General features: G+C 46.3%; 2 protein-coding genes across 7 annotated transcripts in view; one reads left to right on the top strand and one right to left on the bottom strand.

The window, feature by feature from the left end:
* The first annotated feature begins 10,290 nt into the window (after window positions 1-10,290).
* On the top strand, window positions 10,291-21,678 carry LOC132464280 (titin-like). Of its 2 annotated transcripts, none has more exons than XM_060060569.1 (4): window positions 10,291-10,445; window positions 10,881-10,989; window positions 11,426-17,695; window positions 17,846-21,678. In XM_060060569.1, exons 1-4 carry the CDS (start codon window positions 10,425-10,427, stop codon window positions 17,860-17,862), a joined length of 6,417 nt encoding a protein of 2,138 aa, XP_059916552.1. In that variant the 5' UTR covers window positions 10,291-10,424; the 3' UTR covers window positions 17,863-21,678. The 2 variants fall into 2 exon arrangements, with proteins under 2 accessions (XP_059916552.1, XP_059916553.1); XM_060060570.1 differs by having other exon boundaries at window positions 11,429-17,695.
* LOC132464282 (GTPase HRas) overlaps window positions 19,635-26,726 on the bottom strand; it is a 17,571-nt gene continuing 10,479 nt past the window's right edge. For 4 of the 5 annotated variants that reach the window (XM_060060574.1, XM_060060572.1, XM_060060573.1 and 1 more), the window contains 3 exons: window positions 26,524-26,702; window positions 24,194-24,432; window positions 23,849-24,161 (listed from right to left, as the gene is read on the bottom strand). In XM_060060574.1, coding sequence (XP_059916557.1) covers window positions 24,073-24,161; window positions 24,194-24,432; window positions 26,524-26,702 — 507 coding nt within the window. In that variant the 3' untranslated portion in view covers window positions 23,849-24,072. Of the gene's footprint in view, window positions 22,870-23,237; window positions 23,368-23,848; window positions 24,162-24,193; window positions 24,433-26,523; window positions 26,703-26,726 lie in introns of those variants that run through there. The other variant, XM_060060576.1, reaches the window with a different exon arrangement.

Here is a 26,726-nt window from a genome sequence, read left to right on the forward strand (position 1 = left end):
TTCAAGTTTGTGTCTCTTGTGCTGTTGACAAGAAAGGCATGAAACCTGAACAGGAAGTTAACAGACATCCTGTGGTCGCTGCATCTCAAACCCCCATATCTACATATCTACAAAACCCTTGTTAAATATCACACTTGATCCAACGCTAAATTCTCTCTTGCAGTTTTTAGTCTGTGAATGTGAAAATCTTTTGGTGTAAGCCCAGCATTAGTTAAAACCAGCCTCTGACAATAATAAAATATCCTGACAAATAATCTAAATAGAAACATATTACAGAGAGTAGCAGCATTAGAGCTGAAACTCATTTGTTTCAACTGTGACTCAGTCATGGTGAAACCATAAATAGAGAATTGAATGTTTTTTATCTGTAGCTGCGAGAAAAAGTCTAAGAAATGAATTACAGGTCTGAACAGATATGCATTCTCATATTAGACATTAGACTTTTTCACACAGCTATAGATAAAAACAAAAAATATCAATTCTCTATTTATGGTTATATTTATATATATTGCCCTACTTCCTCGTCCGCAGCCAGCCAGCTACACTAATTCAACCAAATTCATGACCTGCAAGAAACAGCAAACAGAACATGTACTCAGTATCTGTGTACTGAGTGACAAGTATATGTAGCCATGTAGACTTTTTGTGACGTAGTGACACTTGGTGAACAAATGTATCTGTCATGAAGGATGACTTAAGTCTCAAAAGAGCCCCAAGACCTACCTGCATAACTGTTAATTGAACTTAAAAGAAATGCAGATGTTTGAAATTAAAATCATCAATATGAAAATCTTCAACCAGGAAATAAACCTTTGTTTCAATCTGAGACGAAACATGTTGCATAGTAAACTCGCAAAGTCAAGACGAATCTCTCTCTCTCTCTCTGAAGAACTTATATTAGGTCAGGAAAACCTGTTTGACAGGAGATGATGGTAGCAGAGAATATAAAGAGACATTTATGAATTACCAATTGTCATTTTATCACACATATAGTATGTTTCTTCACATAAACCTTTAAACATACACATATTGCATTCCTCTCACCACACCGTGAGCGTTCTGGCACCGATTGGCTGCCGTGCATCACCCAAGTGGGTGCTACATATTGGTGGTGGTTAGTGAGGTCCCCCCTTCACTTTAGGCGTCTTTGAGTGTTATTAATGATTATTATTCTTCATGTTTAACCCCTGTTTTCCTTTTATTCCTAGTCTGTTTTACATAGTTTTGAATGATGACTATATGCTCTGTAAGGTGACCTTGGGTGTCTTGAAAGGCGCCTCTAAATTAAATGTATTATTATTATTATTATTACATGTAATAGTCATCACCTCAGTAAACAATAAATGAATTGAAAGATTACAATAAATTCAATGGCAAATATTGCAAATTAAACGAATTATTTCCTTACTTGTATTTTGTGCTAAAATTCAAAGTATCTCATCTGTATTTACAATACAGCATGGTTCTGCATCTCCATTTACAGCTAGTTGGTCCATGTTAATGTTTACTAATGCTATGGCAACAAGAGACTGCTGACGTTAGAAGCTGTTAGCTACCTTAACTAAATCATCTGAACAATAATAACCCATAATATCACAATTCGGCATATTTAAACAAAATCAACCACAACTACCAACAGTCACAGCCCTTCAACTCTGGGCTAATATGTTGTCACAAGTATGCAGTTAATTAGGTCACATCACATTCAATGTAAAAACGTTTTGTTTTGGACATGTGATGCAGCCTAGCTAGCTCCAGGCTAACCTTACTTAGCATATATGCCTCCAGTCGCTCGTCTCCCGGCGCAGCAGCTCCAGCTGGGGTGTTGACCCCGGCACCAAATAGGTCTGTACAATTTGAACATTTAGCAGCTTCCACCTCCAGAGAGTCGCAGTTTTCTTACGCTTATCCATTTTCAGCTCCGTCCCGACTCCCGCGACTCCGGCCCGCCAGTGTTGCCAACTCTTCAGGAAGGAAAGTAGCTATTGGCTCTCCTAAAAGTCGCTAGAAGTCGCTAGATGACGTCATCGCCTAATTTGCATAACTGGAAGTATAAAAAACATTACACTACATTTTCTTTTTTTGCTTAGTCCCAATTTTGCTTACCATAAATGGCAGCGTTGTTTGAGCTGAACTTTAAGGCTTTGCCTCTTGAATATGCTTTTGGGTTGAACTGTGTTTCTTCACATCACTGAGTTTGGCACAGAAATCGACCTTGCAATAGCTACAGTATGCTCGTTTATCGTCTCCGGCTTTAACCAGCCCTTAAAAGCAGTGTTTGCTTCCCACTCTTTCCTATATTTTTGTTGGTAAAGTTTTGACTGCGACATGGTAAAGACACACACACACAGTGAACGAGGTGAGGTGAAGTGACTGAGCCTGAGGCAGTGTGAGTCAATGTAACACAGGGATTTATTATTTTATTTAGACAAAGAAAATATTACATTTTCCCGCCCTGACTGTGCGTCAGGGTCCGGGATCAGTCGGCGGCGGCTTGCTGGCCGGGACGCGGATTCATTTGCAGCCCGGATGCCGAGGCGTGAACGTCTCCTGTTAGCTCCTGCTAACGCCCCGTGCCCACTACCTCCGTCAGTTGTCCGTTGCCCATTGACTTTGAATGGGGACGGACGCGCAATGCATTGTGGATCCGTCCGTTCGTTTGGAGCGTTCGCCACCGTCAGAAAGTTGAAAAATGTTCAACTTTTTCGGCAGCGACGGTTCCGTCATCCAATCAGATCGCGTATGCAAATTTAAGCACTGTGACGTGACTCGGGCTCTGACGATACTGGAAAGCAGGAAAGCGGGTAATCTTGCATCGCAACAAGCAGGAAGAAGCGGGAAGAACCCGGCGAAGCGATTTGATTGGCTGACGGATGCCTCTGCAAAGACTACTCCCCCATCCGTCAGCCACGCCTTCCCACGTCCGTTGACACATGACTGTCACATGACTTGTCAAAAAAATAGAACGTATTTGTGGGCACGAGGCGTAACGCCTCGTGCCCACTGCACCGTCAGTCAACGGACGTGGGAAGGCGTGGCTGACGGATGGGGGAGTAGTCTTTGCAGATGCATCCGTCAGCCAATCAAATCGGTTCGCCGGGTTCTTCCCGCTTCTTCCTGCTTGTTGCGAGGCAAGATGACCCGCTTTCCCACTTTCCAGTATCGTCAGAGCCCGAGTCGCGTCACAGTGCTTACATTTGCATACGCGATCTGATTGGATGATGGAACCGTCGCTGCCGAAAAAGTTGAACATTTTTCAACTTTCTGACGGTGGCGAACGCTCCAACTGAACGGACGGATCCACAATGCATTGCGCGTCCGTCCCCATTCAAAGTCAATGGGCAACGGACAACTGACGGAGGTAGTGGGCACGGGGCGTAAAGCCTCGTGCCCACTGCACCGTCAGTCAACGGACGTGGGAAGGCGTGGCTGACGGATGGGGGAGTAGTCTTTGCAGAGGCATCCGTCAGCCAATCAAATCGCTTCGCCGGGTTCTTTCCGCTTCTTCCTGCTTGTTGCGAGGCAAGATGACCCGCTTTCCCGCTTTCCAGTATCGTCAGAGCCCGAGTCGCGTCACAGTGCTTAAATTTGCATACGCGATCTGATTGGATGACGGAACCGTCGCTGCCGAAAAAGTTGAAAATTTTTCAACTTTCTAACGCCCCGTGCCCACTGCCTCCATCAGTTGACCGTTGCCCATTGACTTTGAATGGGGACGGACGCGCAATGCATTGTGGATCCGTCCGTTCAGTTGGAGCGTTCGCCACTGTCAGAAAGTTGAAAAATGTTCAACTTTTTCGGCAGCGACGGTTCCGTCATCCAATCAGATCGCGTATGCTTGGGCTTGGCTGACGTATGCCTCTGCAAAGACTACTCCCCCATCCGTCAGCCACGCCTTCCCACGTCCGTTGACTGACGGTGCAGTGGGCACGAGGCGTGACGGTGGCGAACGCTCCAACTGAACGGACGGATCCACAATGCATTGCGCGTCCGTCCCCATTCAAAGTCAATGGGCAACGGTCAACTGACGGAGGTAGTGGGCACGGGGCGTAACAGAGCAGCTGGGAGGGACTGCTGCACGAGGACTGGGCTGCCTGTAAGTGCTTTGAGACGGGGGAGGGGCCGCGCAGGCACCCGGTGCTCGTTGTGAAGAGGTAATAGCGATAGTGCTTTCACCTCAAAAAGTCGCCAAAAGTCACCAATAACAGCTGAAAAAGGAGCTAGATTTGTCGCTTGTCGCTGTTTTGAAAAAAAGTCGCCAAAGGGGTCTGAAAAGTAGCTAAATATAGCGACAAAATTGCTAAGTTGGCAACACTGCGGCCCGCGCCATGAGGTCCCGCCCACCCTGGTTTCTGTTGTGATTGACAGCACTGTCAGGGCTCTCTGAGCCAGTCAGACCATGATTGATTGACAATGACAAACATAGACCAATAATATGTGTCGATGCTGGCCACACACTGCTAGCCCGCTGTTGCCCATTGGCCGGCACAATTGGAGGGAATTTAGAGAGAGAGAAAAAAACAAAACATAGCGGACCAGACCGGCCCACATTGGGTCAACGGCCCACCGGGACGATGCCCGGTATGCCAGATGGCCAGTCCACCCCTGGTTCCAGGCGACGGGCGCGTTCGACTCCATACAAAGTCGACGTATAGTGATGCTGTAGCCTACTTTATATCGTCTGTGGGGAAATCCTGGGACTCTCAGAGTATCAAACTACAACTGGAAAAAAAGAGAAGCTTAGGAAACACTTTTATTTTGAAAACTCCTGAGTTAAGGGACATAAAAGGCAACAACCCCAAAAACACGCTGTCGCATGAGTGAGGGGGTAGCGTTGGACTTGGGTGGCTCACCACGACGGACTCTCGAGTTGTTGTTTTTTTTTGGTCATTGACGTCCGGCTGGACCAATGAGGCATGTGTTTGGACCCGCTGATCGGACTCGGACTGTATGGAAAGCCAAGAAGGCCACAATCCGGACCTAGAATGGCGCGGTAAAAGTGCAAAACCGCACGGAATCCGTACGGAAACCGTACGGAAACCGTACGGTTTGGCAAGAATTCCGTACGGATTCCGTACGGTTTCACTCCGGCTATTACGCCTCGTTTCCACATACGTATGTTTTTCGTGTCCGTGCTTCCGTAAAATTACGGAAGGAGTCGCTAGTGTTTTACGTACGGGCATGAATTTATTTACGGACAAAAGGAGAAATCAGCGGATTGTTTACTCCGGGTAGGAAATGAGTGCCCAAATGAAGGAGTTCAAGTACCTCGGGGTCTTGTTCGCGAGTGAGGGTAGGCCTACTATGGAGCGTGAGATTGGCCGGAGAATCGGAGCAGCGGGGGCGGTATTGCGTTCGCTTTACCGCACCGTTGTGACGAAAAGAGAGCTGAGCCGCAAGGCAAAGCTCTCGATCTACCGGTCGATCTTCGTTCCTATCCTCACCTATGGTCATGAGGGCTGGGTGATGACCGAAAGGACGAGATCGCGGGTACAAGCGGCCGAGATGAGTTTTCTCAGAAGGGTGGCTGGCGTCTCCCTAACTCGGATTAGAGCCGCTGCTCCTTTACTTAGAAAGGAGTCAGCTGAGGTGGTTCGGGTAACTGGTAAGGATGCCCACTGGGCGCCTTCCTTGGGAGGTGTTTCAGGCACGTCCAGTGGGGAGGAGACCTCGGGGAAGACCCAGGACTAGTTGGAGAGATTATATCTCAACACTGGCCTGGGAACGCCTCGGGATCCCCCCGTCAGAGTTGGTCAATGTGGCCCGGGAAAGGGAAGTCTGGGGCCCCCTGCATGAGCTGCTCCCCCCGCGACCCGACCCCGGATAAGCGGATAGGAGACCGGTACTTTGGAACATGAGGATCGACATATACAGAGATAAAAACAAAACCAACAGGCTTGGAAAGAGATCGCTGAGGAGTTTGGCCTGCAAGGTACTTAGCCTACAAGTTTTGTGAAAAACATAAAAACTTTCATACGGTATCTCCGTAAAACGACGGCGAAAGTTACATTTTTTGAACGTATATTACGGACATACCGGACAGAAATTTTACGGAGGGGAGGAGTCTCGGAGGAAAAACGGACATTACGGAGAATCACATGGGAATGAATGGACTTTCGGTCGGAGACGGTTGGATCGCATACGAGAATGTACGTATGTGGAAACGAGGCGTTAGTCATTCACTCCGGCTATTAGTTATTCACTCCGGCTATTAGGTATGCAGAACGAGCCCCTCCCTCTTCTTTGCTTGACCACTAAGTTTGAAGGCTGTCTAACCAATCAGAGCTGCAGTGCCTCGATGTTTCGCTGTAACGTAAAGCTGTGTTGTCTTTACTAGTTTCACTACAATGTAATGACCACCACTAGCTAGTGGAAAATACATTTGTGTCTAGTACAGCGATATATTTGTATATGTTAGGCTATATATTGAGATGACAGTGTGCGAAATACCCGACAATATTCAGGGATGTCCTCATCCCCAGATTGTTCTCGATATGCAGTAGCCAGCTAGGCCATAACATTACATAACATGAACATGAACTGAATAAATGCCAGGTGCATATCGGAGACTGGCACACAATCAGTGCATTTGCAAATGAGAGCCTGCAGTATGACCGATCTTGTGACATGTGGTCGGAGAGAGTCGTGTGTGTGTGTGTGTGTGTGTGTGTGTGTGTGTGTGTGTGTGTGTGTGTGTGTGTGTGTGTGTGTGTGTGTGTGTGTGTGTGTGTGTGTGTGGGTAGAGCAAGTTGTTGAAGGAAGTGTTTCTACTTGACGTTACAATATTTCATGGATGCAAGCGAGCCAAGACAATCAATCTATATCTATAGCCTACATGACAACACACACACACACACACACACACACACACACACACACACACACACACACACACACACACACACACACACACACACACACACACACACACACACACACACACACACACACACACACTTAAAACACACTGGTAAAGCAATAGGAGCCTGCATTGGCTAAAGTTGTTGCGATGCGCGTTATTTTAACAGGGAGGGGCAAAGTTGTGCATTACATTGATCCTGAAAGCCTATGTCCTAGAATAATTCATTTGTATTCCGTTTTAGGCCATCTCACTAAAGGTCACTTAAATGTAGCATATTTAAGCTCACCAAGTCCAATATTCAGAATGAAAAGCATTTATTCACAAATACGTTCTATTTTTTTGACAAGCGGAGCCGACAGTCATGTGCAAGTATGCAAATTAGCCATGTGCGGCAAACAGAAGATCGACGCAATGAACTGATTTTTGTGCATTGTTGTGGATATGTAGGCTGTTTAGTTGTGGTTGTTTGTGGTCTTAGTGAAACAGTCTTGCCTTGGAGTTGGAGAAGTTGGAGTGATTGTGTGAATGTGCGAGAGAGAGAGCGCTGCCGTGGTGATGTTGGGCTTGTAATGGGCTTATATATGTGATCAATGATGTATTTGTCTGATCGTATTAGCTGTAGATGGATGGTTAAATAATGTCCCAAGATCGGTCATACTGCAGGCTCTCATTTGCAAATGCACCGATTGTGTGCCCGTCTCCGATATATACCTGGCATTTATTCAGTTCATGTTCTTCTGAGTGCGCAAGAACGGTGCCAATTATTGTCGTGTTTGCATTGTAATGCACAACTTTGCCCCTCCCTGTTATAAAATAACGCGCATCGCAACAACTTTAGCCAATGCAGGCTCCTATTGCTTTACCAGTGTGTTTAAAGTGTGTGCGTGTCGTGTGTGTGTGTGTGTGTGTGTGTGTGTGTGTGTGTGTGTGTGTGTGTGTGTGTGTGTGTGTGTGTGTGTGTGTGTGTGTGTGTGTGTGTGTGTGTGTGTGTGTTGTCATGTAGGCTATAGATATAGATTGATTGTCTTGGCTTGCTTGCATCCATGAAATATTGTAACGTCAAATAGAAACACTTCCTTCAACAACTTGCTCTACACACACACACACACACACACACACACACACACACACACACACACACACACACACACACACACACACACACACACACACACACACACACACACACACACACACACACACGACTCTCTCCGACCACATGTCACAAGATCGGTCATACTGCAGGCTCTCATTTGCAAATGCACTGATTGTGTGCCCGTCTCTGATATGCTATATACCTGGCATTTATTCAGTTCATGTTCATGTTATGTAATGTTATGGCCTAGCTGGCTACTGCATATCGAGAACAATCTGGGGATGAGGACATCCCCGAATATTGTCGGGTATTTCGCACACTGCCATCTCAATATATAGCCTAACATATACAAATATATCGCTGTACTAGACACAAATGTATTTTCCACTAGCTAATGGTGGTCATTACATTGTAGTGAAACTAGTAAAGACAACACAGCTTTATGTTACAGCGAAACATCGAGGCACTGCAGCTCTGATCGGTTAGACAGCCTTCAAACTTAGTGGTCAAGCAAAGAAGAGGGGGCTCGTTCTGTATACCTAATAGCCGGAGTGAATAACTAATAGCCGGAGTGAATGACTAATAGCCGGAGTGAATGACTAATAGCCGCGGCTATTAGTCATTCAAAACCGTACGGAATCCGTACGGAAACCGTACGGAATTCTTGCCAAACCGTACGGAATCCGTATGGATTCCGTGCGGTTTTGCACTTTTACCGCGCCATTCTAGGTCCGGATTGTGGCCTTCTTGGCTTTCCATAGATTGTGGCCTTCTTGGCTTTCCATAGATTGTGGCCTTCTTGGCTTTCCATAGACTATAGCCATACCAGATAACGCCATACCAGCTAACCCTAACTATTTCTATTAAACTCTGAACCATTTTGCAACAGACAACTGTGTGTTGGTGTGTCTTATTGCTTCCCACGTCTGCGTCTGCATCTTTCCCACTACTGGCTAATAGTTTCAGCTTTTGTACTGTGTATCAGAAATGATCACCCTGTACCACACTGCTGACTTGTTGATGTTTTGTGAGCACTCACGCATTTCTCTAGGTATCTTAAGTTTCCTACTGGAGTCATCAAAACTTTGGACTTTGTTATTGTAAGAAATATTGTGTTTCTTCATCATAAACTACAAGTTACGCAAAATGGCATACAAACATCCAGTCCAATATGAAAGAAAAAAGCTGGCTTCATTAAGGAATCGAACCCCTTATCCCCGCGTTAATGAGTTGTTCTCTGACCACTAACCCATCAGGTCTTAGTAGGCCTACATCCGATTCAAGAGTTAACCACTTGACAATCTTTAAACTTCGGTTGCCTAGAAATTGTAAAGACAGTGATGTGTCTACATTGTGCGACTATCCGTCACTTGCGATGTGTGTGCAGTCCAAAATGAACGAAATCAGTTGGTCGTTGGTAACTGTAAACAAAGAGATCGCATTTTGTTTAACTGCTAACTAACGGGTTTATGCGTTCACTGAACAAAGATTTTGGAAATAAAAGACCACTTTTCCATCAGAAAAATCATCAGAACCGTTATTACCAACCCATAGACACTAAAAGCCAAAACCTTTCTCACATGCACACCCATCGCGAGTGACGGCTACGCGCACACATGCACACCCATAGCGAGTGACGTAGGACGTAAAGTCCCGCCCAGGTCGAAGTGGCGTCGATTAGAGAGTCCCGTTAAACGCAGATCAACTTTAGTTGCACACTCGCAGCTCCGTCGATGGGATGGGATCGTCTTGGTTGACCTGACATCTCCGCTGGCTCAGCAGTGTAGGAGAGAGGAGAGATGAGAGATGAGAGATGAAAGTTGCGGTTCCTCTACCGTCACTGGGTCTGCTGCAGGCTACGTTGTGAACTGGGAAGTACACATGGTGCACAACTGTAGAGAACATCAAGGAAATACAGTGGCATATTGATTTCAGTCTGCACATATCAAACAGTGGATGATGGACGTAGGCCTATGCCTGTTCATAAAAAAACAACAACAACAACAACAAACAAATATAATCTTGTACTCTATTGTAACTTTATTCATACTTGTATTTATATATATTTTAGACCCCTAAAGGGATTTAGGGCTGGCCACATCCTTGGCCACATCCTGTCCATAGGAACCATTTCAGGCCATTTTTAATAAGATAAAATCTGTTTTTGCATTATTATATGCGAAATTAATATATGTGGACCTCATCCATATATATTGGAACTCATCTCACCAGCCCTCCAACATCAACTCCCAAACCCCACTTTGTGAGTCGCTTGATATGCCAGGCCCAATTTAGGGTACCATATTAGCCAATGGGGTTCCTAGTTATTTTAGTCACAGCATACCTTTAAAGCAAAGCAGTGACTGGCAGAGCTGTCTGAAACAGACGTCCATACTTGTGTGGCCAGAGCACAATAGTTGGCTGTTGAGACTCACATAAACTCGGAAATTCAAGCAAGCACCCAGAATGGAAGCCAACAACAATGGAGTGAGTAGTTATTATTTTCTGGTAAAATGCATTGTAATTGACTTCTGTCTACAACCAGAAAAAGGAACGCTTCAAATATTTCCTAGAACCAGATACAACTCTTTTTATCAGGGGGAAATTTGTTAAATGGAAGAAATGTTTGACAGCTTGGCAGCAGAAACAGTCAGTCAGTCAGCAGTCAACAGTTGTCAGTTTTGCCGGGCGTGCTGGCCTATTTTTAACGCCTCTCTTGTCCCTGAATCACTGCCCCACTACCCTACTGCTGGCAGGAATGACCTCTTTAAAACAATAAACTTTTAAGTCAGCAAGAAGTATAGCAAGATTTTCAAGAAATGCTATGTGTATGCCATAGGCAACTACAATGCTACTTTGCCGTACACATCTGTAACCCGAAGAACGTGTACGTCTTTGCGTATTCTTTGTCATATTTCCTAGATGAAAACAGGACCTGAAGACAAAGCTCATGCTCCAGATATAAGTGTGACGCGGGATAGTGAGGTACAGCTCACTATCCCAAAGGACCCCAAGTCGACTCCCAGTCATGGTATGTCCCCCATTTTCTATTTTTGAATAAAAAACCATACACTATACATTTAATGTATTTCAAGAAATCTTATATTTTAAGTATGCCTACAGAAAACAATGGCAGTTCCATACTCTTGATTGATGTATATGATGTCTAGATACTTTCAGGGTTAGGGTTAGGGTTAGTAATATATAATTTGATGGACCGCATTCTGAAATCAACCATGATTATGATATTATTACATTATTATTTGGTTACATCTGAGTTAAACATATAAGCAAACAGTATTTCAAAAAGTGTATGCTATCAACTAAATTGTATCACATGGTCTGAAACCCAAATTACCTTTCTTGTTCATATGTTGTTTTACTCATGAAACACAATCAATCTCATAATATGTCCAGTCAGGCTATTTATCTGCTGTAATAGTAATCATGTATTTCAATTTGTTTAGCAGATCGCTTCGTCAGGTCCGTTGAGAATGGAGCACGCAAACCTGACGACACGGCGAAACCGGCTGCTGACAAGGAGAAAACTATTCCACCAAAACTTCAGATCACGGTCAGCACATTCACCGTCAAATGTGGGGCAGCTCTGAAGGTAGACCTCCCAGTGACTGGACTGCCTAAACCAAAGATCGAATGGAAAAAAGATGGTCTTGCGATAAAGGAGACTTCGAGACTGGAGGTTTCACACACAGCGTCGTCGACAAGCCTTCGTATCAAAGATGCAAATAGGGATAATTCCGGCCATTACACCATCACAGCGAGTAACAGCACAGGGACCGCGACTGGAGCAATAACAATAGTTGTTCTAGAAAGGCCTGGGCCACCCACAGCACCCGTAAAGATCGAGGAAGTCAGCTCAGATTTTGTCTCCATCTCTTGGGAGCCACCGGAATACACAGGCGGCTGCCAGATAGACAACTATGTAGTGGAGAAACGCGACACCTCGTCCACAGACTGGCAGATAGTCTCAGCAACAACAGTCAGGACCGCAATTAAAGTCCCCAGGCTAAAGACAGGGCATGAGTACCAGTTCAGAGTGTTTGCTGAAAATAGATATGGAAGAAGTACCCCAATCAGTTCCCCCAACGTCATCGCACAGTATCCCTTCAGTAAGCCAGCGGCCTCTGGCACCCCACGCGTCACCACAGTGACCAAGAACAACATGGTGGTTGAATGGGAGCCTCCCACCAGTGATGGGGGGAGTCCTATCATTGGTTACCACCTCGAACGGAAGGAGAAGAACAGCATTTTGTGGACCAAGTTGAACAAGCTTGTTATTCCCGATGCTCGTTTCAAAACCTCTGGGCTGGAGGAAGGCATTGAATATGAGTTCAGAGTCTTAGCAGAGAACATTGCTGGACCCGGCCTGTATAGTGAGATATCTGAGTGCTACGTGGCTAGAGATCCATGTGACCCACCTGGGACACCAGAGGTGGTTGTCATTACAAGAGACCATGTCACCCTACAGTGGGCAAAACCCAAGAGCGATGGAGGGAGCACCATCACTGGCTACCTTGTAGAAAAAAAGGACCTGCCAGATGGTAAATGGATGAAGGCCAATTTCATCAATGTCATTGAAACCCAGTTCACAGTCACAGATTTGACTGGTGGCGATAGGTACGAGTTCAGAGTCACTGCCAGAAACGGTGCTGGTGTTTGGAGCAGTCCTTCAAGAAGTACAACTGTGACCGCCGAGGATGTCATAGAGGCCCCAACCATATCCTTGGATGCTAAGTACAACAGCACGTATGTGATTAAGGCTGGCGACACCTTTACTATTGATGCCAACTATTCAGGAAAGCCACTCCCACAAGTCAGGTGGCTAAAGGATGGAAGGGAAATCGATAAAAGTACACCCAAAATGGACGTCAAAACCGACCTCACCCGCACAATTCTGACTGTCAGGGACAGTGCACGCGTGGATGGGGGAAACTATGCCTTAAACGTCAATAACATGGGCGGAACTAAAACTGTTCCGGTAAATGTAAAGGTCCTGGATAGACCGGGTCCTCCAGCTGGACCTCTCAAAGTCAAAGTGGTCAGTGCAGAGAAGTGCACTCTTTACTGGAACCAGCCCATGAATGATGGTGGAGCCAGTGTGACCCACTATGTTATTGAGAAGAGGGAAACTAGCCGTGTCTCCTGGACTGTAGTCGAGCCATCAATTGAAAGCATCAGTTACAAAGTGAATAACCTGGTGTCCGGCAAAGAGTACATATTCAGAATTATTCCGGTCAATAAATATGGTGTTGGTGAACCCCTTGAGTCAGAACCCTTCGTGGCACAAAACCCTTTCACAACACCGAGTTCACCATCTGCCCCTGAAGCGAGTGCCGTTACGGGGGACTCTGTACTGCTGATGTGGCATAGGCCAGAAAGTGATGGCGGATCAGAGATTGATGGGTACATCCTTGAGAAACGTGACAAAGACGGTATCAGGTGGTCTAAATGCAACAAGAGAAGGCTGAATGATTTGCGTTTCCGGTGCCCAGGACTCAGTGAAGGACATTTCTATGAGTTTAGAGTATCGGCCGAGAATGCTGCTGGCGTGGGTGCACCCAGTGTTCCGAGTGAATACATTAAGATTTGTGAAGCTACGTACCCACCAGGACCTCCCACCAACCCAAAAGTCACTGACCACTCCGGCACTACTGTGTCTCTGGCCTGGTCCAAGCCCATCTACAATGGTGGATCAACCATAACAGGATTTGTAGTCAAGATGAAAGAGGCTACAGACGATGACTGGACAACATGCATGCCCCCTACTGGAGGAGAGGACACCACATACACCGTCAAGAGACTGAGAGAGAATGCAGAGTATAACTTTCGTATTTGTGCAGTAAACCTTGCTGGCCATGGAGAATATGTGGATCTACCTGGCCCAGTGATGGCTGCAGAAAAACTGGAGGCACCTGAGATTGAGTTGGATGCTGAGTTACGAAAGATTGTGAACGTTCGTTCCTGTTCTACCCTCCGTCTTCTGGTTGCCATTAGAGGGAGGCCAGATCCAGAGGTCAAATGGTCAAAAGCAGAGGGCCCTCTCAATGAACGCGCTCATATTGAGGTAACCAGCTCCTACACTGAGTTACTGATTGAAAATGTCAACAGACTTGACTCAGGCAAGTATGTGTTGACACTTGAAAACTGCAGTGGATCCAAGTCAGCCTTCATCAATGTAAGCGTGCTAGATTCACCAAGCGCACCAACAAATTTAGTGGTTAAGGATGTAAAGAGAGACTCAGTATCCATTTCGTGGGAGCCACCTCACATTGACGGAGGTGCAAAGATCTCACACTACATTGTTGAGAAGAGAGAGGAGGCCAGAATGACATTTACTGCTGTCTGTAGCAACTGTGTAAGGAACTCATGCAAGATTGGAAATCTACAAGAAGGAAGCTTTTACTCTTTCCGGGTGCTTGCTGTGAATGACTTTGGTGTTGGACTTCCATTGGAGACAACTGACAGCGTCAAGATATCGGAGGCTCCATTGTCTCCTGGTAAAATCACAGCCGAGGATGTTACCTCCAACAGTGTCAGACTTGTATGGGAGAAGCCGGACCACGATGGAGGAAGCAAAATCACATGTTATATTGTGGAGATGCAGGCCAAGGAAGATGACACGTGGACAGTGTGTTCTGAACTCAAAGCACTAGAAACTACAATAAATGGGCTCACAACAGGAAGGGACTATTTCTTCAGAGTGACCGCAATGAATGATCAGGGAAAGAGTGAGCCTAAGCCCCTGTTGACCCCTGTTTCTATAAAAGACAACAATGTTGGACCTATCATTAATTTGATGTGCACCGCATTCAGTGTGAGAGCAGGAAACGATCTGAAAATCAATGTTCCCTTTAAAGGTACACCACGACCAGAGGTGGTTTGGGTAAAAAATGGCGAAACACTAAAAGAGACAAATAGGGTAAATGTACGTACATCTGAGATTTCCTCTGAAATAACCATTAAAGAAGCAATTAGAACGGATGTAGGAGAATACAAGATCAAATTGACCAACTCATCTGGATCAAAATCAGCAAACATATTTGTCAATGTTCTTGAAACCCCCGGACCGCCAAGTGACCTCCGTATTGATGAGGTCAGCGCTGACTTTGTTTCTCTTTCATGGCAGCCTCCATTGTACCGTGGTGGCTGTGAAGTTGATAACTATGTTATCGAGAAGAGAGACGCAACATCCTCCACATGGCAAACTGTATCAGCTACGATGGCTAGAACGTCGATCAAGATCTGCCGTCTTACTCAGGGCACAGAATATCAGTTCCGTGTCGCAGCAGAAAACCGATATGGGAAGAGTAACTTTGTTGACTCCGAACCGGTTGTTGCCCAGTATCCCTTTGAACCTCCAGGCCCTCCAGCCTCTATCCATGTAGCCAATGCCTCAAAATCTGTCATGCTGGTCGAATGGAGCCAGCCAGAGAGTGATGGAGGAAGCCCAGTGACTGGCTATCACATTGAATGCAAAGATCAAAGCAGCATCCTTTGGATAAAGTTAAACAGAATTCCTCTCACTGAGAACCAGTTGAAGGTCACAAGCATTCAAGAGAGCCTGATATATGAGTTCCGTGTTTGTGCTGAAAATATGGCGGGAGTTGGGCCCTGCAGTAAGGCTTCTGAACCTGTGGCTGCAAGAGATCAGTGTGATCCTCCGACAAACCTCACAGTCACCAGCATAACCAGTAGCTCCGTTTCCCTCTCCTGGGACAAACCACAATATGATGGTGGTGCCAAAATAACCGGTTACATCGTGGAACGCAAAGAGCTCCCACAGAGCTGTTGGCTCAAGTGCAACTTTACAAATCTACAGGAGACCTGCTTTGACGTGACAGGCCTCACTGAGGATGATCAATATGATTTTCGAGTTATTGCCAAGAACGCAGCTGAACTCCTAAGTCCACCATCGAAATGCACTGGACCCGTCACAGCCACGCATGATGTGGATCCACCAAATATTGTCGTTAATGATGGATGTAACCAGGTGGTGGTGGTCAACGCAGGAGTACTCCTGAGAATAGATGCTACTATCACAGGACGCCCCCAACCCATGGCATTGTGGTCTAAGAATAGCAGGAGAATTGACACCAAGGGAAGGTTCGAGATAACCTCCACAAAGACACAGACCTCATTACTTATCAAAGAAAGTACCAGAAAAGACTCCGGACAGTACATCCTGACTGTGCAGAACAGTGGTGGTACCACCTCTAAAACTTTCAGCTGCAAGGTGCTCGACAGACCGGGACACCCAGCGGGTCCTCTGGCAATAACTGGACTCTCGGCGGAAAAATGCATCCTGAAATGGGGGCCCCCTACGGAGACGGGTGGGGCTGAAATAATGCACTACATCGTGGAAAAGTGTGAAACCAGCCGCATTGCGTGGACTCTGCTTCATGGGGACCTGACGTCAACGACGTGCAAAATCACCAAGCTTCTCAAAGGAAATGAATATATGTTCAGGGTGAGGGCGGTGAACAAATACGGCGAGGGTGAGGTTCTCGAGAGCGAGCCCACAAAGGCAGTGGATCAGTTCACCGTTCCATCGGCTCCTAATGACGTCGAAGTTACAAGCGCAACAAGCGAAGCCATGACCATCTGCTGGAGGAGACCGGCCACTGACGGCGGCAGCAGCATCAACGGTTACGTCATTGAAAAGAGGGAAAAGCAGGGTCTTCGATGGACCCGTGTCAATAAAAAGCCTGTGTATGACCTCCGGGTTAAGGCTTCCGGCCTGCGTGAAGGATGCGAGTATGAATTCAGAGTCTTTGCAGAGAATGTGGCAGGGCTAAGTGAGCCGAGTATGCCGTCCTCACTTACTTTGGCTGAGGACCCAAAGTTTCTTCCGTCCCCACCAGCAAAGCCCCTCGTCATCGAGTCCTCCAGGACCTCCATCACCCTGTCCTGGAACAAGCCGCTGTTTGACGGTGGAGCAGTGGTGACCTGTTACAGGGTGGATTACAGGAAAACATCAGAGGACAGTTGGAGCGAAGCTGTTTCAACCACAGAGAACACAGAGTTCACAGTCACTGGGCTCACATCCGGGGAGGAGTATGTGTTTGTCGTCAGATCTATCAATAGAATTGGCGCGAGTGAGCCCAGTCCTGAGACAGATCCGGAGGTTGCCATGGAGAGAGAGCAGAAACCCGAATTTAACATCAGCAATGAGATGCGCAAGGTGATCCTTGTCAAAGCCGGCAGCTCTTTCACCTTGACCGTACCGTTTACTGGAAAACCTGCCCCAGATGTGAGCTGGGACAAGGCGGATGCAGACTTGAGAATCCAAGGACTCATCAACACGTCTAGCTCTATGACCTCCATCACAGTGGAACAAGCCACACGCGACGACTCAGGAAAATACATAGTGAAACTGCAGAATGTAGCTGGAACTGCAAGTCTTACCCTAAACGTAAGGGTTCTGGACTCCCCTGGTCCCCCGGCAAGCCTCGCCGTCAAGGATGTGACCATCAACACTGTCACCGTTATCTGGGATGCGCCTGAGAATGAGGGGGGAGCCGCTGTGCAGAACTACCATGTGGACATACGCGACATCAGCAGGAAAGGATGGACCAACCTTACTAAGTCTTGCACACGTCTGTCCCATCGCGTCTCTGATCTGGTGGAGGGGGGCATTTACTTCTTCAGGGTGACCGCGGAAAACGAGTACGGGGTCGGAGTCCCAGCTGAGACCAAGGATGGAACCAAGATGATAGGTACTTCTGAATAAATATCACCACGCTCAAATCTTTATGTTCGGTTGCTAATATCTAATTCAATGTTTCAATTACATCAATTGTTTTTTTGTCATGTTTTGAAGGTTGTTTATTGTATTAACTAAACAATTGATTTACTTTTTGTTTCAGAAACTACGAGCTTGTAGCTGGGAAAGACAACCTTCTCCACTCACCAACAAATATATTATGGGATGGATGTGATGGAAATCGATTTGTCTTTTAATTATTATTACAAAGTGGCATATATATATATATATATATATATATATATATATATATATATATATATATATATATATATAGTGGATGATAGGAATATTCTCCCAAAATGCACTTTCCATTTCATTAATAGTGACACATTCTGGCACAATGTTTTTTAAATTTTGATTATGTGCTCATATACATATTTGTTTACTTTAGATGAAAATATATATAGCTTGCATTCCTTCCCATAAGAAATGAGTGGATGATGATTCCTTTTGTTACGATATTCATGTTATTTTGCCAGAGCATAGGCCTATCCGGATTTGGATTGCTAAATTTCTGTTCCTTACCTCTCCTATTTAGGAACATCGACACTCCCTTGTACGTGTGCTATTACATTTGACATATGAAGGGAGTCGGGACACTATTATTCTTCATGGTAAAAAACGATTTGACCACTTTGAGATATGAATGCAAAACAATTTAAACGCACCAGTGACCCTTGATTTTCTGAGGCTATAAAACGATTGGTTTCATACTGAATAAGGTTAAACTTGGGATAGGACTAACACAGTAGTATCTTCTCCCTGAACTAGAAGATACCATTTACTGTATTAAGTGACAAAGTAGGGTTTTCGCTGGACAATGCATTCATACTATTCTATTGTATTGCGCCAAAAGATGATGTACAAATATAATTGCAAGCAACAATGGCAAAGTCAGACATAGTATGGTGAGATACATTCGATTTGGTGCTGTTTCTCACAACATGTTGGGTTGAGGTGAGATTCACACTGTAAACCTCCTGCAATGCATTTCTGACATGCACTCAACCGCTGAGCTACTTGTAGGTGTCCACCATTAGGTTGGGACACCTAATAATATATAATTATTAATACATAATCTATTTATTCAGTCATCCTTTCAAACGTTGTGCCTTTTTAATGTGTGCCTTGGGACTGCTGTTAGGATCTATCCAGGGATGATAAACAAATGACTGAATAAGTTAGTCTTAAGAGACTAAGCTATTTGTGTTATTTTCGTTGGTACAAATGTATTTGAATGTTTTCGTCACAGAGTGAAGACGCCATCTATTGGCGATTAGATGCTATTGCTTCAATAAAAACCAAAGGACGCGGTGTAAAATGTTTATAACTTACTGGATGTGTATCTCCTCTACATCAGAGAGAAGGTTCAGTGCTATGGTTCTCTTATGTTTTTGCATAGCAAATATTATTCGGGAATTATATTTCGCAAGTGGGAACTATAACAATTTGGAGTTAGAATAAAGCCCCTTGCGCCCTCTGTCGGCCAAGGGGCCCACTGTCTTGCTCTCCGCGTGGTAATCACCATCCAGCCGCACCGACGCAACTCACACGCTTCAGTATTATACAAAAGTTAATAAATATCTATTGTGTCATTTCAAGCATGCATTCTCCTTTTATAATTGTCTGGAGACAGTTACACATAACAATATATTCTAACAATGTATTCAACCGTATAAAATATATTTCATAACAATATTTGTTTCAAGTGAATTGTATTTATATATTTTACACAAATATTATCCGACTCTTGAGTATTCGACTCCAGTTACCACTCCCTCTTTCAATGCTTTTAAATATTGATAAAAAAAATAATTAGTGTAATAATTGTTATAAATTGTGCCCAATAGGTGGCAGCAAAGCCAAACTGAGGAAAATACCACAGTAAATTCATTTTTTGACATCTTTAATTCTTTCCTGCAATACATTTGCCACAATGTTAAAGAGTAAATACATCTTAAATAGTTAACAGTTGACAGTTTCCCAAATTCCTTTGACATTTCCTCTTTCCACAGTTTGCAAGGGAGAAACAAGCCCTCAAGACCACCTTGTGCAAATTCCCAAATGGTCCATAATATAGCCTAAGCCATGCTTGCCCAAATATAGCAGTGGTTTTCTGGCTGGGTGTTCCGGTTGCAACAACGACAATAAACTCTCTAATGTACTGGGAATTTAATGCATAGATTTGTGTCTGTTCTACTTTATAAAGATAAGCAAGTAAAAATGACATGGCTGTCAGTAGGCCTATGTTAACACAAAATCGTTTTTCTGGGGAGAAAGTTGAACCGATTTGAACTCACTTTAAAAGGCCTTTAAAAAATGTAATCATCATCTATACATTTAGGAATGTCGAAAGAAATCCATAATTTTAAGATTGTGTAAATTAATTTAAACACATGGCTTTTTTTTTTGCTGAATCGTCCGTCAGTACTGAAATCCATCAAGAGACCTTTCATTTTACATCCCGGCTGACAAAGCCTTACAGAACACTCAGCAAGACAACATTATCACAGTCTTCACGATGTACAGAATTAGTGGATGATTTGTTTTAAAGTCATTTTTTGTAGTGGGACAAGCTTGTTTTATTTTTTTTCTGTACAAATCAGATTCTAACCGAGACAGACTCCTGCTTGACGACACCTCCATGACCCCTCAGCCTACAAGACGCATTCAACTATATTATTATGAGTACATAAAATGACAAGGGCTTTCATCTGTAAATCCTAAGTAAAAGTCGACGGGTCAGAAGTTGCACGTGATTAACCAAAAATCCCCTTTTCCCCATATTTATTTCGGATAAACTCAGAGATTCCCATACTATCGCTCTTTAAACTACAAAACACAAAAGAATGGCCCAGGAAATATTGACCCCTTTCTATTGGTGTATTGAAGGCTTAGTAGAGATCTTCTCTGTTTAGACGTTAATACTATACTGTACAGTGCAGGTCTCCCGCTTATCCACCTTTCCAGTCATACACAGAATCCAACAGATACAACACAGAGCACACAGCCATATAGTCCCGGAGCGGGGTTCGCACCTATGTGAGGTACCGAGTCACCAACCCGTACGAGAAAGGAACCACCACCGACATGGAGGCAGTGAGCAGATGAACCCAGGAGGCGGACAGGTTAGTCAATGTTAAAAAATAAAGCAGTGCACACCCCATGATCAAAAAATCCATCACACAGTATTTCACACCCATCCCCAAAGAGATCTTGCAGCAATGAATTGCGGTTCCTCTGGTGAGCCCAGGTGGCCGTTGCAGACAGAGAGAAGCAGACTGAGGGTATTGTGGTGTGTGGCAGAAAAAAATAAAACAGAGGTCGTTTGCCCCACCCCCCAGTGCTGATGACGGGCCTGCCCTCGGGTTTAAGGGCAGCCCCAAAAACACACGAAAAGGACTAATGGGACTTTTTTTCTTGACCCGAAAGAATTCCTGAGCCTTAAAAGCCGACTAATGCCCGTGCGGTTTTACCTTGTGGTCCGACACAAGATTCCTCATCGTGCACGCATCTAGATGAAGGAGGGACAGAAGAGAAGCAGGAGGGAACCACAACGGTCGCTTTCCTGGTTTAAGTCACAGTCTTTTGTCTGAGCGGTCGTGTTGGCATGGCGTCGTTCAGAAAGGCAGACGGTTTGGAAACAGTCTATGTCACAGCAGGTGATGTCATGTCCTGTACCTCTGCACGCTCGCAGGAAGTGAAGAAAAAAAGAAAAAAAACACACTGAGAAAAAATAACTAAATGGGAGAAGAGATGGTTTATTCCAGATCCCTTGACCTCAGGACAGTAAACAATGCTATTGCACCAGATCTCACACACACACACACACACACACACACACACACACACACACACACACACACACACACACACACACACACACACACACACACACACACACACAGAGAGAGACACATACACACACACACAGAGAGACACATACACACACACACACACACACACACACACACACACACACACACACACACACACACACACACACACACACACAAGCCTTTACGATAATTAGTCTACAAACACGTTAGCGCGCACACCTGGGTAGACCAGTGTGAATCTTGAAGGGAGAATCTTAATTACGGGAATTAAAGTCCATACACTTTGAAACTGTATCTATGACAACCAGTATATCCACCTCAAAAGCATATCTCACCGAAAAAATGAATTGATAAAAATCTGGAAATTAAAAAATAAATCTGGAAATTAGGCCTTTTTCTTTCGCCGTCCTGATGAAATTAATCTCCAAACCTCAAGCGATGCGAAGGAGGTCCATTTTTACAAAGAAACAGATCCATATGATCAGACAGATGGTCATATGTTTTTCTATGGATGAGTGTCACACGACCACAGTGTCTGGTGTCTGGCCAAACTCAGAGCCGACTCTGCCCACCCCCTTCCAGGGGAGACAGGGGTGGGGGACAACACAGAGAGAGAGACGTCTGGGTGTCAGGGGTGAGGCAGGTGGGCTGAGGGAGGCACTACCCTCACGGTCACAGGCCTGTCCAGTAGACCCATTGCCTGACGCTTCTACCTGTGTGTCTGTGTGTTTGTGTGTGTGTGTGTGTGTGTGTGCGTGAGTGTGTGCGTGTGTGTGTGTGTGTTGTTGCCGATATCCTCTTCCGAACCACCAAAACAAAAACACCAGTGTTGAGACCGTAAAACAATAAGTTAGCAGGATCCTGTGGAGCTGCCCATGACATCACAGGGGGAGGGGGGGGGGGGGGTGGGCTGGAGTTTGTTGTGGCAACGCTCCTGGGCAGACATGGACTTGAAAGCAGGGCCAGGTGGTGGGCGTAAGGTTATGGCTGGGGGGGGGGGGGGTCTAGAACTGCCAGCCAACACAAACCAGTTTCGTCCGTTCCATAGTACAAAGTTCTCATGGGTACAATCAGTTCTGGCGTCGATATTTTACATGTGTGTACTTTCGTTTTCTTTTTCTTTTTTTTGTTTGTGAGTATGCTTCTGTGAGGGTCCTTTCTCCTCCTCAGGTTTTTCCCAGAACGTTTCTTCACGAGGGCGGTGTAAGCTAGCCGTTCTGGAGTCCATGCTGCCACGTCCACGCGCGGGAACGTCTGTCCCTCGCCCGGCCACTCCCGGGGGGAGCTGGGGGGGGGACAAGAGGACCACGGTTAAGACGCAGGATGAAACACTGAACGATGTACAACATTGCCTGTCATAGAGTGGCTCAGGTGTGCTCTGGGCCTGAGCAGTGAGATCAGGACTACGTTTAAAAAACTTTTGTTTGCAGTACTTCTCACCAGAAAGGTTTTTACATTGGATTCGGGAATACATAAGAAATGGACTGAGAGTGAGTGGTGAGCTGTAGTGAGAATCAAGTGTGTGATCCTACTGGACACTGGGATGAGTGCTAGGTGGCTTTAGGGATAGGGTGCAGAGCCAGTGTGTGATTATGAGGGAAGCCAGACTGGGTGAGAGGTGGGTGGGGGGTGGGTGCAGAGGGGTGCTCTGACCTTCAGTGCATCATGACACCACACAGCGGCAGCTCATGCAGTCCTGGCCGCTCTCGTCGGGCGGGTTGAGTTTCCTCAGCTTGTGCTGTCGAATCTCCCGAACCAATGTGTAAAAGGCGTCCTCCACTCCCTGGTCAACACACGCACACATTGACACACACACACACACACACACACACACACACATACACGTACACGCACGCACCCATACCCACACACACCCATAGACACATAGATACAGGCACATGCATGCACACACACACACACACACACACACAAACGTGCATGCATTCAGAAATGCAGACACACACATAAACAAACATACACATGCACCCACGCACACAAATGCACCCAAACACGCACACACACCCACACACGTAAAAGATTAGAATTGTACAGGAGAAAACAGTTGCATTCGTAAATTGTCCTCGGGAAGGGGAATTGAATGGAGGTCACTTCTAATGCTGACGGCAACTCTCCCTGCGTCCATTCATTAATCACGGGTTGGGGAGCGTTACCGTGGCAACCATGGCCGCCCCACCAATCCCAGTGATGTCAGGAAAAAAAAAAAAAAAGCCCTCTCCATCATCAGGGTCCTTGGGTTAACGCTCAAATTAAAATGGATCGTTTCAGGCGACTCCGTGACGGATCATAGGTGCTTTGCGGGCGGCCGTCGGCCAATAGCGCTCGTTCCTGCATACGTGTACGTCACACGTACAGATGCCCCTACTTCGGTAGTGAGCGTCGGCGCGTCCTCCTTAAAGCCTATGCGGGCCGATCAGAAGAAGCAGGGTCGGACACTCACACATCCAGTGAACGCTAAACACTCAGCGTTCTACGCCCCCCAGGATGAGCGGGGTCCTACTACTGGGGACTGATTCTGCAGGGGACTGATTCCGCAGGGGCCTGATTCTACAGGGGGGCCTGATTCCGCAGGTGCCTGGTTCTGCAGGGACCTGAATCTGCAGGGGCCTGATTCCGCATAGGCCTGGTTCTACAGAGGTGCCTGGTTCTGAGACGGCAGCGGGCGGGTACCTGTCGCGTCTTGGCCGAGGTCTCGATGTAGGGGATGCCGTAGGAGCGGGCCAACTCCTGGGCCTGCCGGGTGTCCACCGTGCGGGCCGGCAGGTCGCACTTGTTGCCCACCAGGACCATGGGCACGTCGTCCGAGTCCTTCACCCGCTTGATCTGTTCCCTGTCGAGGAAGCACAACCACCACCCGCTCACGTCAGTCCCTGTTCACGGCCCGGTTCATCTTCATGGCTGACATGCAACCGTTTCTGTGAATCATTTTAAAAGCGCAGCGGCGCGGAGTAAATAATCCCAGTAACATTTTGGTGGACGTAACATTTGAATGGGGCTTCAATCCCAGCTCTTTTACAGATAAACGTCTCACGCCTTGATTCAGTTACACGTAAAAGAGTGTTTTTTTTCACGTGAGACTTTGTGTGTGATAAACAACAGTGGAGCTGGAGCCCCGGGGGGACCCGGCACCAGGGAGCACTAGGACCCTGAAGAGCAGTCCTCGGGCTCCGGGCTGCTGTACTGCTGCACTGCTGAGGGAGGGCGGGGACAGGCAACAGCATTACCTCATCGCTCTCTAGCCGCAAGTGCCAACATACAACCAGCCAGCAAGACAACCAAACAAGCAGACAGTCAGTCAGCTTGCCAGCCAGTCTTCCATTCAGTCAGCCTGCAAAATAACCCACAAGACAGCCAGGCAGCCAGCTAGCCATTCAGCCAGTCATTCAGTCAGCTAGCAGAATAACCAACCAGTCCAGTCAGCAAGTCAGCCAGCCAAACAGCCAGCCAGCAGATGGAGCAGGTCACTTGGTGAGATCTATCAGTCTCCTCTCCTCTCCCTCATCTGCTTCACTGTGAGGTTCACGTGCACGGCTTCACGTGCACGGCTTCACGTGCACGGCTCCTCCATCTCTCAGCGGTGACAACCGTGCTCACCCCCCCCCCCCACCCCCCCCCCCCCCCCCCCCGTGCATGCTCCTGTCCTGGTGTCACCGCCCACATGTGACCCGAGATACAGCCCAACACTACACACAACACAACCGCAGGGCTGGGGCGTGCGCTGGGAGCCCTGGAAATAACCTCTGGTCAGAGCGGGGTGCCTTTACTTTACGGCCAGGTGCATTCTGGGCAAGGATCACATTCTGCAACGGAGATTCTTCAGATTCTGCGTTCACTAACTATAGATCAAGAGCCGATGGATGGAAATAACCAGACGGGCTGTATGTCAACCAGAGGGCACTGTGTTATTTAGGGGCTGTGGCGCGGTCTGCCTATATGATGTCAGCAGCTATGTTAGGCCGGAGAGCGGAGAAGATGCTGCTACACATTGGACCAGTGAGGTAAACACACACACTAGTCCTCGCCTCCTCGTGGATATTTTAACATCAACGAGAAGGAGAGAATATTGGCTTCAGAAGTCACTCTCTCTCCTCACTCCCTCTCTCTCTCTCTCTCTCTCTCTCTCTCTCTCTCTCTCTCTCTCTCTCTCTCCCTATCGCTCTCTCTCTCTCTCTCTCTCTCTCTCACTCCCTCTCCTCTCTCTCTCTCTCTCTCTCTCTCTCTCTCTCTCTCTCTCTCTCTCTCTCTCTCTCTCTCTCCCTATCGCTCTCTCTCTCTCTCTCTCTCTCTCTCTCTCTCTCTCTCTCTCTCTCTCACACTCTCTCTTTCTCTCCCTCTCTCTCTCTAATTGAGTCTGGATCGATTTCATTGGCAGCACACCGTAAACCTCCACTCAGGAGGCTAAGCTTTCTTTAGCCGTGTTGAATGCTTCAGCATGACATCACCGCGCTACTGCAGAGGTGCACACACACACACACACACACACACACACACACACACACACACACACACACACACACACACACACACACACACACACACACACACACACACACAAACACACCTTTGTGTCCTCGTCAACAACTTAGAACGTTCCATAGCCTATGTTGATTAAAATTCTGTCTCCCACACCTGAGATTCAACCCCTCTCATTGGATATATTTTCCCGCCATAAAAATCACATTTTCAGACTTCAATTCACGCTATAAGGCTTGAACCCTTACATTTATCTTTACATTAACATTAAGGGCATTTTTTTATCCGAAGCAACTTAGAATAAGTACATTTGTCAGAAGAAAGAGAAACAGTATAGTTGCTGTCGGTTCAGTAAGGATTTTAGTGGAACCAAGTTCCAATAACATAGTTCCAATGACTAACAGACTGACTTATTTTTCAAAATAACAGTCCCCCCCTGTTCCCTCACCTATATTGGTGGATGTCCTCAAAGGACTTAGTGTTGTTGATGGCGAAGACGCAGAGGAAGCCCTCGCCGGTCCTCATGTACTGGTCCCGCATGGCGCTGTACTCCTCCTGGCCAGCCGTGTCCAGGATGTCAAGCAGACACGTCTCGCCGTCTATCACCACCTGCTTCCGGTACGAGTCCTGCAGAATCAGAGGGGGTAGAAG

The sequence above is a fragment of the Gadus macrocephalus genome, chromosome 9 (genome assembly GCF_031168955.1).
Source record: "Gadus macrocephalus chromosome 9, ASM3116895v1".
NCBI classification, from domain to species: domain Eukaryota; kingdom Metazoa; phylum Chordata; class Actinopteri; order Gadiformes; family Gadidae; genus Gadus; species Gadus macrocephalus.

What these genes read in the sequence shown, in the direction of transcription:
- LOC132464280 (XM_060060569.1), top strand. Translation starts at nt 10,425, where the DNA reads ATGGAAGCCAACAACAATGGA. An exon ending in TGGAAGCCAACAACAATGGA is followed by an intron (nt 10,446 to 10,880) that starts GTGAGTAGTTAT and finishes CATATTTCCTAG; the next exon opens with ATGAAAACAGGACCTGAAGA. An exon ending in CAAGTCGACTCCCAGTCATG is followed by an intron (nt 10,990 to 11,425) that starts GTATGTCCCCCA and finishes CAATTTGTTTAG; the next exon opens with CAGATCGCTTCGTCAGGTCC.